At 46.7% G+C, this 13,507-nt stretch overlaps 1 protein-coding gene across 1 annotated transcript; it reads right to left on the minus strand.

The window, feature by feature from the left end:
• Positions 1-2,752: 2,752 nt before the first annotated feature.
• Positions 2,753-9,495, minus strand: LOC133346057 (C-X-C chemokine receptor type 4-like). Its single transcript, XM_061557352.1, has 3 exons — positions 9,149-9,495; positions 6,949-7,440; positions 2,753-5,644 (listed from the first exon to the last, which is right to left on the minus strand). The coding sequence occupies exons 1-3, from the start codon at positions 9,149-9,151 to the stop codon at positions 5,015-5,017; spliced, it is 1,125 nt and encodes a 374-aa protein (XP_061413336.1). The 5' UTR covers positions 9,152-9,495; the 3' UTR covers positions 2,753-5,014.
• Between the last annotated feature and the right edge of the window lie 4,012 nt (positions 9,496-13,507).

Below are 13,507 nucleotides of genomic sequence, written 5' to 3' on the forward strand. Positions count from 1 at the left end.
CAGGCCCATGGATTGAACTGCATTGGTGTTATCTTCACTTAAAGCTTTCGTGACTGCAGGAATTCATATTCTTTGGATGGTTCAAAGAAAATAATTTTTAAAAACTTTGACGTTTCGATGGCAACACAAGCGTTGGTCATCAGTAAGAAAAAAGCTCTTTTTTGTTATTTTCTTTGAGTCTTTCGGAAAGGTCACGTCGTTATTTTTTATTTTCTTTGAACCTATTTACGTGATAATAGGGTTTTCCCTTTTTTTCTGGCAACAAAACAGGTGTTAAGATGTTAAAACACCAAACTGAAACCTTTTACAAGGAATCATGTCTGCATTAACCACAATGCTTGTGGTCAGAATGCAAACAAAAAACATACTCTGATAATATATGCATTGTCCTTGAAACTGATTGGTCCACACCAGAGACAGATTTCTTTTGAGCCTTGTCTCAAACGGTGTTAGACCAGAGGACGTCAAAAGACATACAGCACAAAGACAACGCACTAGCAGAGTAATGAGAGCTCGGGGTGAGCATCTACATCATGAGACCTTTGCCAGTACCAAAATATGATCATATGTTTTTCGCCTTTTTCTGGCAACAAAACAGATGTTAAGATGTTAAAACACCAAACTGAAACCTTTTACAAGGAATCATGTCTGCATTAACCACACTGCTCGTGGTCAGAATGCAAACATCTTAACACTTGTATCACATTTTGGTACTGGCAAAGGAGATCCCATGATCTATTTCCGTGACTTTACCGAAAGACCCAAAGAATATGCGTTGGTGGTGTTTGTTGTTTGACGCGATGTCCGTTGAGCCCTTTTCACAAGGCGGAGCAGTTTGCGTGGCACAGGACCTTCACACCACGCACATTGAATAGCAAGGAGTCTCATCCACAGCGACACAGGGACTTACTATGAAGCTACACACCGTGAGGGTAATGTCAGTGTCACATTTTCACAGGGACTCTTCCTATGAAGGTTCACACCATTGAGAATACATGGCAGTCTCCTCCACAGGGAACTTACTATGGAGCTGTAACACCATAAGGGTAAATTACAGTGTCACATCCACAGGGACGCTGACGATTCCACCACAGGCATCCAAAAAAATGTCCCAGTTTCCTGCTATGATCATTTTATACACAGTGAGCTGCAGGCAAATAAAAGGCAGCTGCTGCCGCTTTTTTCCTCATCTCCGTTAATGAGGGAAGCATGTGTAAAAATAATGAAGCAATGTATCACGACTTTACAACGTATTTTCATGTTCAAAGTGTCGTGCTATTTTGCCACTTTACTTTCCACTGACTTAAAATCTAACCGGATAATTTTCAGCAGCAAAATGTCAAAGCTTTACAAGTCATCTCTGGGAATCTCAATAGCTGCTGCCACATTCCCAAGTCACGACATGGAAGGGTGACTGTCCATGTGCCCTCTACATATTCGTTTTCGGTTGACTGGGCTGTTAGGGTTATCGGTGAGTGCTTACAGCTGGAGCTGGGATACACAATTATTGAAGTAACCGATTACTCGACGGATTTATGTTTAATTGCTCGGCTAATCGATTAACACAAACCGTTGTGGAATGATAATTGTTTTTTTACCTTTTTATCTGGCAACAAAACTGACACCTTTTTTTACAAGGAGTCATGTTTGCATAGACCACAATACCTGCAGTCATAATGCAAAAAAAAACATAACTCTGATAATGTATGCACTGTCCTTGAAGTTGATTGGTTCACACCCGAGACAGCTTTCCTTAGAGCCTAGTCTCACATGGTGTTGGACCAGATGACGCCAAACGGCGCACAACTCAAAGACAATGTACCATCAGAGTATGAGAGCTCGGGGTAAAGCATTTACACCATTTTGTTGCCAGGATAAAAGGGTAAAAAAACAATTATCATATTTTTTACTGGCAAATGAGGTACCAATGGTGAGTTGTGGAATGGTCACATCGTTTCACATGTTCGCATGTTGATGGGGGTGGGGCTTGATGACGCCATCAGCTGTCAAACCTTGGGTGTGGCTTGGAGGGGGTTTCCCACCTTCAGGAGGCAGCAGGATGTGAGTGACCGACCACGAACAATGCTAGATTTGAAGCTTTCGTGACTGCAAGGATTCATACTCTTAGGTTTTTTCGGTAAAGTCACGTAGCTAAAAAATAAAATTAATAAAAGTAATTATTTTATTTTACTTTTATTACTTTTATTTTTACCTACGTCACTTTACCCAAAAAACCTAAGAGCACGAACAATTAGTTGAAAAATTACGGTCAATGAATTGACTCGAGCAACTAGGCGTCCCAGTGCTCGTTGCTACGTGTCTTGTGTGTGTAAGATCACAGTCCGCTACAGCCTCAAGATATGTACGTCATCGCAGTGATGTGTACGTCATCGCAGTGATGTGTACGTCATCGCAGTGATGTGTACGTCATCGCAGTGATGTGTACGTCGTCGCAGTGATGTGTACGTCGTCGCTGTGATTTGTACGTCATCGCAGTTATGTGTACGTCATCGCAGTGATGTGTACGTCATCGCAGTGATGTGTACGTCATCGCAGTGATTTGTACGTCATCGCAGTGATTTGTACGTCATCGCAGTGATGTGTACGTCATCGCAGTGATGTGTACGTCATCGCAGTGATGTGTACGTCATCGCAGTGATTTTCTGCAACATGACTAAGGGGCGTCGACAACGTGATTACCACAGACGGAGTAAAAATAAACGATCTGTCGTTCGTGGTCATTGCGTTCACTCACACAATCATTTATTGACATTTTCGCCCTTTGCATGTTTACACAACGAAATAAACGAGAGAGAAAACACGTGGCATACAACTGGCATTATTATTTACATTTGATCTGTATACAACATTTTACCCGTGGCACACGGCGGGAATGGGAATAGGGTCAAGGATATAATGAATAGGAAAAGAAAACGGAAAATGTAGAGACGAGAAATAAGAGTAAAGGGATGGAAAAGGACCAGAAAACGGAACCCAATGGTCAAGAAAGATGACAGAATAGGGAGGAAGAGGCTCCACGTAAGGGAGTCGCGGTAGACGATGTTGGCAGTCACTGCAGAGGATGTCTGAGCAAGGGCAACGCAGAGATGGTGAGAAGAACTCACCCGGGACAGGACGACATTGAGTTGTCCGTGGGTGAAGACCAGGATTCGTAACAACACGCGAGCAGACTGGAATAGCGGCGGGCAGAGAGGGGGAGAAAGAATGACGGGGAATGAGAGGGGAGGAGAGAATGTATGGAGCAGGCGTGTGTTTTCACAGGAGGCGGGGAGAGCGGAGAGAATCAGAGTGGGGGTGGCCATGCACAAGTGACGCGGTGTTCGGGAGACAGCTTATTTTACGCAAGCGATATATAGATAGGTTAGTGTGTTTTAAAACGTGGAGAATGACGTATTATCGTCTAGCATTTAATAGCCAAAGTATACACGTGAATGCCCTTCCGCACTGGGTTTCCAGTTCGCGTATTTAACTACTAAGTGCAATTTAAGCCAGCATAAAGTGGAGAAGATAGGACAAATAAAGTAATCTTAAATATATATACATATCTCGCATTCAAGACAAGGACATTTACTAGGTGTATAACAACGCATATTTGAGTTTACATAGAGGATTCAAGAAGACAGATTCATGACATTATTCAGACTGTTCGAAACATTCAGTGGGTTTGGTCAGGACAGGTCGCTCAGGGTCAAGAATAATAACGGAGTGGCAGCCAAGGAATGGAACGCGTCCGAGAGGGCGTCGACCAAAGAGATCGTGAGACGTGGCGGGCGGAGGGGGGCTTCGGATTGACGATGGCTGATAATGTCAAAGATGCATCGAATTCACTCCAAAATATTATTCCGCTCACAATACAGTGCATGCATTGAATTACACTGGTCAACACACTTTTTCTGGCATAAGGTATTCCAACGGTTTTAAGGTAATTTTGGGGTGCTGATTCCAAATCTGGCATCAGTTTTTGTCTATCACATCAGGTTTTTGAGATATCCAATATTGAATTTTCAATAAAAAACTGCAGAAGAAAAATTTAAAATAAATGTGGATACTACATAAAATTATATTATGAACACTATCCTAAAAATACAGCACCATATTTTAACACTAAAGCAGTCACTGACTCGCAACAACTTGAAATCATAAGTGACAGAGTTAATTTCGGGTAAAATCAATGAAAATGGGGTATGCCGATAGCATAAAAATGAGATGTGATAGAGCAAATCTGAGATCAGATTTGGAATCAGCACCCTGAAATTAGTCTAAAACAGCTGCAAAAGTCCAGGCCAGAATTTTGTGTGTCTGTGTGAAGTGGTGTTAGATGCGTGTGTGTCTATGTGAAGTGGTGTTAGGTGCGTGTGTCTGTGTGCGTGCGTGCGGTAGTGTGTCTGTGTGAAGTGGTGTTAGGTGCGTGTGTGTCTGTGTGAAGTGGTGTTAGGTGCGTGTGTGTCTGTGTGAAGTGGTGTTAGGTGTGTGTCTGTGTGCGTGCGTGCGGTAGTGTGTGGGGAGCGGTGGTGTAGCGGTTAGCGCTGCGCTATGAACCCAGCGACCAGAGTTCGATTCCTGCTCACGGTCAATACCAGCGGCGATTATCTGAACCGGTCTTGGGCCTCCCCTAGGTCGACTCAGCCTCAAACGAGTAACTGCTGTGGTGTGTGAACATCGCCACTGGGGAGAGACAAAGGCGGCCGGGCGTGGTTGATCCAAGTCCTGGGCAAAGCCGGGGGTAGTCCAGCTAGTCACCGATAAAAGAGATCGAGCTCTGGACCGTATCCTCCCTGTTTAACACGTAGCAGGCTTTCGCGACCAATACTATTCATAATCAACGTTTCTGGGGTGAGATCGCGTTATTTATAAATGCGTCGTAACCCTCCACCACCCGACACGGCCAATCAGTAAAAAAAAAGTGTCACGTTGACAAAAGACAAAATAGTTCACCGCTTAATTGGACACCCCGCGGTTGGCTCACGAAGCGGGTGAACGCGCGTGGGAGAGCTCAATTAGCGGGGATGGTGCTCGTGGAGAAGTCCGAGTCGGAGCTGATGGGATGTGGCCGCCTGCTGCTCTGCCTCTTGCCCTCTCGGTACGACGCCGCGCGCGTCCCGCACGCCCTGCAGCCCCACAGCCGCGCCAGGTTCTCCTTGAACTTCTTGCCCACGAAGGCGTAGAGCACGGGGATGAAGCAGCAGTGGGAAAAGCCGACGCCCTCCGTGACGGCCACCGCCACTCCCAGGCGTTGCTCCATCTCGCAGTCGGAGTTCACCACCGCGTCCAGCCTCATCAGCGTGTCCAGCAGAGTGACCACGTTGTAGGGCAGCCAGCAGACGAAGAACGCTGCCACGATGGCGACCACCACCTTGAGCGCTTTGCGTTTCTCGTTGTTGTGCAGCTGCGACAGCGTCCTGATCACCATGACGTAGCAGAAGACGATCACGATGCCCGGCAGCGCGAAGGCGAGCACGTGGTGCAGAGCGCGCAGCGCCGTGCGCCACAGATCGGATGCGCTCTCGGGATACACGTGCTCGCAAAGCTGGTGGCCGCTCAGTGGCGCTGTGTACACGTGGCTGAACACGAGGTCGGGCACGGCGAGCAGCAGTGAGAGGACCCACACCGCCCCACACGTCACCTACGGGGGCAGCGGGGGCACAAGAGTGATGATGATGATGATTATCGATCAGGTGTCAGAGTGGGTTTTATGGACTGCATTGCATGTGTGTGTGTGTGTGCAGGCCTCTATTAGAGACCTGGAAAAGGTTGACGTACATCAATGGACTCGCACGCGGTTTTACATTCTCAGCCTTTTGGTTTTGACCTCTGGCCATACCCTACAATATTTACAGGAGTTGAACAAGCGCACAAGAAACTCCGCTATTGGAGCCTCCATTGCGATACACACCCTTGCGTTCTTACGGATGCGTGATCGCCTGGCCGTTACACAACACGATAATAGTGTTGTATATAAACCACTGTTGTCAGTCTTGCCCCAAAAACTAAACCAACCTCTATAATGTTCTTGGTAATGTGTGGTTAGTTCATGAACATAACTGCGTCTATCGCAATAACTAGGTTGGAGTGGTGGCGCAGTGGTTAGCGCATTGCAACTGAGAACACTCCAGCACTCTCACGACCTCAGTAAGAGCAGACTAGTGGAATCCTGTTCGTAAAGCTCTTGACGGTCCGCGTGTCTGGCGAAGGGAAGACAGTATTGGCGAGATGTGGTGACATCAACGGCTTCAGCCATGATGACATCATGGGACCTCTTTTGCCAGTGTCAAAATATAAGAATAGGTTTTCCCCTTTTTTCTGGCAACAACACAGGTGTTGTAAATAAATAAATAAACAATATTGATGTGTTGCCACCTCGGGTGCAATCTCCTGTCCAGGTCCATGGATTGAACTGCATTGGTGTTATCTTGACTTAAAGCTTTCGTGACTGCAGGAATTCATATTATTTTGGGTCTTTCGGTAAAGTCACGTAGATAGTTCAAAGAAAATAACAAAAAACGTTGACGTTTCGATGGTCATCAGGAAGAAAAAAAATCTCCTTTTTGATTATTTTCTTTGCGTCTTTCGGAAAAGTCACGTCGTTATTTTTTGTTAATTTCTTTGAACCTATCTACGTGATAATAGGTTTTCCCCTTTTTTCTGGCATCAAACCAGCTGTGTTAAGATGTTAAAACACCAAACTGAAACCTTTTGCAAGGGATCATGTCTGCATTACCACAGATACATGTGGTGAAAATAGAAACAAAAACCATGCTCTGACAGTGTACGCATTGTCTTTGAATCTGATTGGTCCGCACCGTTTGAGACTTAGGCTCTAAAGAAAGCTGTCTGTGACGTGCCTTATTACGCCGAGCAAGCCTAGCAGTGCTCATTCAAAAAAGAAACATCGAGTGAGAAATGAATGCCCCCCCCGGCTTTGCCCACCTTGGTGGCGAACTTCCTGCGCACTTTGTCCGTCTTGGTGGCGCGCACGATGGCCAGGTAGCGCTCGATGCTGATGCAGGCGAGCAGGAGGATGCTGCTGGCCAGGTTCACGGTGAACGTGAAGTTGACGAGGCAGCACAGGACGTTGCCGAAGACCCACTCGGTGGCCGAGCCGACCGCCCAGAAGGGCATGGTCAACACGAAGAGCAGGTCAGCGGCGGCGAGGTGCATCAGGTAGAGGTCGGACGAGGTGCGCTTCTTGGTGAAGCACGTGAGGACGACGAGGATAAGCCCGTTGCCCGCGAAGCCCAGGAGACACACGAGGCCGTAGACGACGGGCAGAAAGACGCGGTGGAAGCTCTGGGATGGAGCGAGGCAGTCGGGGCTGTAGCAGCAGGGCGAGGAGGAGTTCTCCTCCAGCTCGGACGTGTCGTTCAACCCCATGGGCAGGAGGTCGAACTCGTCTAGCGAGATGGAGTGCATCAACTCCGCCTAACGGGGGAGGAGAGCAGACAGACAGCGCGATACAAAAGGGAGGGGAATGGTCCAAATTAGCTGGATTTGAGAAGATACTCTGATATTGCTTGCAGTTGCACGATTGGGGAAAGCCATGTAGCAGCATCGCTCCCTACCAGCGGCATGATTCCCATCTGTAGGCTGGTGCTGTGTGCAACTTTATCCACACAGGGAAAGCTTCCACTGGGTGTCTCCGTGGCTATGCACCACACTTGTGATTTTTAGGACCTGATGCACGGATGTTGAACTTCTTTCGCACCAGTACGGGCATATTCACATCTTGACGAATGTTCATGTTCGCATGCTCTTTTGCGGAAATGCACCGATCACCGGCGGTGGGGTAAATCGGCCAGGCGATGTAGACTTAGCCGTTTCGTCAAGTTTTTAATGTGGCCCATACTGTCTGGCACGTTGAACAAACGTTATATCCACTGGCATTTTTATTTATTCTCTTGCGCCACTGATGGGACTGGTAATCGTTATTTCGTTTTACAAAGGCGGTTTTGTGCTCTGGCCAATTTTTGTATTGAGATTTATCTACATAAGATATATTTTATTCATAGTTTATTTTGCAATATATCGAGTAAGTTTAGGGATAATGTTTGTTTTTCAACTATTATCCTCCTCCACCCGACAGAGCCAAAAAAATAAAGTTTTCACGTGAGCAGACATGCCAATTAATCCACTTTTTCAGCAAACCGGAGGAATGTTGAAAAGCAAGTCATATATTTGACAATGTTACAGGACGTTTCACTGAACATTAAACTCAGTATCTAAGGTGTTAACGAAGCTCAGCTCTTGCTTTAAAACAATTCTGGTTCTGCTAAAAAACAAAATTATTAGCATATTTCCCCACGTGACAACTTGATTTGATCGCCTTTGTCGGTTGGTGGAGGGTTATAATTCTTTTTAAAAAGCATTTACCTACACGATCTAACCCCAAAAACACTCATTATGAATCATATTGGTTGTAGAAACCTACGTATCTAAATCCATATATGATTTAAACTGGAACTAAAATTCTTTGAATTAAACAAATGCTTGTGTATAATCAAGCGTAACCTAAACAAGGAACATGATGGACCACAACCACAACCGAAACCGCGATGGTGTATCGTGCGTGCTGGTTATAGGTAACGCACACAATTGTACCCAATACTACACAGTATTAACACCGCTGCTTTCTTTAAACGAAAAATAAACCCCAGCAGTGTCTCTTTTGCTAAACATTGAGAACAATTGAATAATATATGCCGACCGTCAAGGCGAAAACGTGTACAAAGCACAATCTGTCCCCCCCCCCCCACCCCTTAAAATGAATTGTAGGCTATGTAGTGTAGCAGGCAGCGTCAGGCAGCGTAAAGTCCCAGTGTGGTCTGGGAGCAGGCGACCTCGCATGCACTTTCAATGACTCGAGTTCAAATTGCTGCTAGTTATGACATATCATGTCACCGCGTACTCATCATCATTATCCGTACAGGATCGGTAAAATAAGAACCGGCTTGGAATGCGGGACTATTTGCTTTAAAATCAGCAGTGGTTAACACATTTGTCCATGCCATAACATTCTTGAATTTCCTCTGTACCAACTCGGGAGCAATTATACGAAGATTACTTTGTCCAGTACCCACTAGCCCTCGATGCAGCTGATAGTTACTAATGCAATTTAAACCGTGATGCTTACCATGTCAGCAACCGTCGTAGTTGCTAGCTTCCAGAGGTGCTAATGTCTCACAGCCGCAGTCATGTAGGATGTGACGGAGGGCTCGTGACACTTTGGTGTCTTTCAGTCGCTGTCGCCTGTCTCACAATCTGTACCCCGATATTGCCTCTCAGTCCGTCCGTCCGTCCGTCCGCCTCTTAGTCCGCAAGTCTATAGTTTACCATCTGCGTTGTAATATCTCATGGATAGCATCTGTATATCTGCCTGCCTGCCTGCCAATCAGTGAGTCAGTCTGGTCTGTCTGCCTGCTTTGTCCAGCCCGAGGAGTCAAGTCAGTGCGTGTCCGCCTCTGTCCGCCTCTCTCTCGCTCTCTCGCTCTGATTTAGGAAGGGGAAGCTGCTCCATTTGTAGCCCGCACTGCCTCCCGTTTTGGGGCGCGCTCGTGTTTACGGAATCCGGGGGGTGGTGTGTGCCGGACTGATACCGCGACCGCAACTCGACCGCGTCCCAACTCCTTTTGTTTACACCATTGGAACCTCACTTGCCAGTAAAAAATATGATAATTGGTTTTTTACCCTTTTATCTGGCAACAAAACTGACACCTTTTTTTACAAGGAGTCATGTTTGCATAGACCACAATGCCTGCAGCCATAATGCAAACAAAAAACATAACTCTGATAATGTATGCACTGTCCTTGAAGTTGATTGGTCCACACCCGAGACAGCTTTTCTTAGAGCCTAGTCTCACATGGTGTTGGACCAGATGACGCCAAAAGGCGCACAACTCAAAGACAATGCACCATCAGAGTATGAGAGCTCGGGGTGAAGCATTATCATCCTTTTGTTTACTCAAGCAGCGGCCACCAATAAATAATGAACATCGAACAGGCCGTTCCCCCCGGCAGCGGCGCATAGGAGCATCTGGTGGTCGCGACTGTCACGGATCCTATCAAATCAAAATCCCCTTTAGAACGACAGGAGACGCATTTGGGCAATCCGTATTGCCCACTCGTATACCTTACGAGTGATAGTTATGGGTAACCTCTAGGCCCCGTCTAAAGCATTGTAACATTCTCCACAATGGCGCTCAATGTAAGTGTGTGTTGTGTATTTCATAGCCCTGCGTCGAACTTGCCGATGGACATCAACATCGGGCAGTTTTTGCCGGCATTGTCTTAAGTGGGTCCGAATCTGCTGACGAGACACTGGATGTCGAAACCGGTCCAGTGTTTAGGTTGCTTGTGTGAAAACACACGATGTGGAGAGACGTGTGGGAAGGAGGCGTTATTTATTTTGCTATGAAGAAGGGCCATTGCTCAAAACGTCGCCACTTACTCTCCCCCCCCCCCCCCCCTGTTAAGGCCCCGTGTCACTAACGAATGTGATAATTATTGATAATAGTTGATCATTATTCGTGCCATTGCACCGCTGCCAAAGCGATATCACAACAGACGGTGTGTTTTAATGTACGAATTAATGATTTAATGGAACCAATTGTTTTATATGTAGACCTCAGAACCCCTGTCAAGTAATCAGTACACCTGCAATGCGTTTAATTAAGTTAATTTTACATATTTTATTCAATCCACTGCCGGATGAAGGCCTTCCCGTGCCATGTCGATGGGCCCCTGTTGTGAAGGAGCCAATTGTAGCATCTTGGGATTTGTTTGTTGTTGTATTGAAATAACAAAAAAACATTTCAATAATACAGTGCGTGGCCTAAAACGAATATACCGAATAGGTGACGCTGAGGGCAATGGTCGTTTTTCATAGCGCATTAAATAAATCATGTTATATTAGGATGCTTTATGCATTTACATGGTTTTTATTGTCATTATCTTGCATGTGTGGGCTATGCAAGAGTCAACAATAAAGACACGGATTGTGCTGGTCATCTATGCTCAGTTGAAGCTTCACGGAGGTTGATGTGATTCCAGCGCTTAATTTCTCACTCGATGTTTTTTTTTATTCTGCGAGTAGACTGGCATGGAGTCGGGATAATTATCAGCAACAATCATCCTCCCACTTGAGTACAGGGTACGTCTATCCATAGTCATCCCATCTACAACGTTGTCGCCTATATTTCTATAATAACAAAGTAAGGTGATATGGATGTGGCGTGCCAACATCATTCCCTCAACGGCGTTTCGGATTGTTCTCGCTGATACTGAACACGCGCGTTTCTAAGTAAAGGGAAATATACTCCAACGGTGGAGTTGTGGCAAACCCTTTCCTGGTATTGCTGAATCGAGCCGCTATGGAATGTTCGTTGAAGTACAATATCCGTGGTCTCAGCCGTTGGCCCGAGATGGAAATTGAACAGGTGACAGTTATGAACTTTGACTGGGTTCACACTCTGCCCACGTGTTCCCCCTTCGTGACCCTGTAACGTAGAGATTAGTCAAAGAAAAAATCCCTTTCGCGGTTTGTTTGGGCCAATAGTTTTTACTTATTTACAATTCAAATGTTAAATACATTTCCCACGTGGTAAGTGGTGGAGCTGTTTGTGCAATGGTGACTTGGTTGAGGTTATCGACTAACTAAGCATGTGAAAGCAGTCTAATCACGGCTTGGATGACACTCAGGACACCGAAAGTTGTGCCAGCTCAGTGCTCTAAGCCACGGAGCCCACCCGGCCAGTTTCTTTGAACACATTTTATTTATTTGTCTTTTAGGTGTATACGTTCAAGCCATGGGTCACAGTTTCAACATTACAATTTCACACGTGGCGATGATGATAATGAGTACCTTTATTTATGCGGTTCACGTTTAGATTTTCCTCTTAAACGCGGAGCGGTTATCTACAAGCGCCGCTGTTTCCTCCCAAAATGATAACACTCTCTAAAATGGAACTGGCCAAACATTCTCATGCATGACCTTTCTAAAAGAGCCTTGAGACTTATTGAGGCTTTCCTGTATAAATTGCATTGATGTGTGTCCACCTGCACTGATAGACAATGGCAGGGTTTGAATGTACTTAGTCTCAACGAACGCATTGTGCTGTGAATCCAGTGAGTGTGACTCCCGGCCGTGACTCACATTATTAGCGGCGGGTGATATCTTAACTGGTCTTGGACAACCCCCTCTTGAGCAGCCTACACTAGCCAGCGTGATAAAGTATGGTCAAACAACCCCCATGACCAAACATTATTTGGGGAAGCGTTCATCCAGCACCGGATTGATGAAGGGCTGTACGGTACATTCATCTCAAAGGGACCTCCATCGAATAAGCTCCATTGACCCCTCCATTCAGAGACAGCACTTTCAGTGCACTAACCGCTGCGCCACCGCTCCCCACACAGCTGGCTTACAAAAATAAAATATCTCCCGTAATAGCCTGAACAGACTATTGGGGCAAGTGCTGTTAGCGAGCACCTATGAAGGCCGACACGGCACACGAGGAAGTGGATGGCCAGCACCACGCCGGGTCGTCGCTGTCTCCCTAGTGGGCATGTTTACACACCGCTCTAGGTACTCATTTGAGGCTGAGTCGACCTAGGGGAGGCCCAGGACGAGTTCAAACAATCGTCGCCGGTGTTGGCCGTGAACTGGATCGACCTCGGGTCCCAGGGTTCGTAGCGCAGCGCGCTCACCGCTACGCCACCGCTCCCCACACACACACATAAACACACACACACACAAGTAAACATAAGTACATACGCGACCACATAAACACATAACCACATAAACGCACGCACCCGTGTTTGCGTGCGCAATTGCACATGGTGTTCAACCGCAGTCCGGCGGGACACACATTTGCGTCAAACGTCGATGGCTATCTCGCTCTGGGCGTCAACTCGTTGCGCCGTTACGTAACATCGCCTCGCGTGTTTATTTCCATCAGAGCATCTGCTGATTGTCCTCACCGCGCCGTCGCGTGTCTGGCCTCCAGATTGTGGTGATGGGGGGGCGAGGTTGCGTGCGCGGTATCACGAGGAGGTTCCCAGACGCGCACGCACGCAGCAGCAGCAGCAGCAGCAGCGGGGAACGCGAACTCGGCACTCGGTGAAGCGGTGGCTGCCCGGAGAGATGGGCGACCTGACATGTGATCTGTGTTGCTGTGCGTTGGACTTCTTTCGCACGGCACGCAGCCAACCGTGCTCATCGGACTGTGGGATCAAGCGAGTGGCGAGCACTCGGCCAAGCACGTGCTCGGATCTTCAAGCGGCTCAAGTTGGCCTCTGATTCAGGAACGCAGAGCGGTGGATGAAATATCGGCTCGAATTCAAAATAATGATTCTTGATTCTAACGGACGTCTTAAGTTAAGCTACGTAAAATGGCAATTCACCTGTCATCTCTGTGACGTGTGGATCCATCTTCTCTCATTTCACCGCATCTATATTATTTCTACAATTATCGTATCTCGCTGCATTTGTATC

The sequence above is a fragment of the Lethenteron reissneri genome, chromosome 23 (genome assembly GCF_015708825.2).
Source record: "Lethenteron reissneri isolate LAM-NWPU_2019-01 chromosome 23, ASM1570882v1, whole genome shotgun sequence".
Classification (NCBI taxonomy): domain Eukaryota; kingdom Metazoa; phylum Chordata; class Hyperoartia; order Petromyzontiformes; family Petromyzontidae; genus Lethenteron; species Lethenteron reissneri.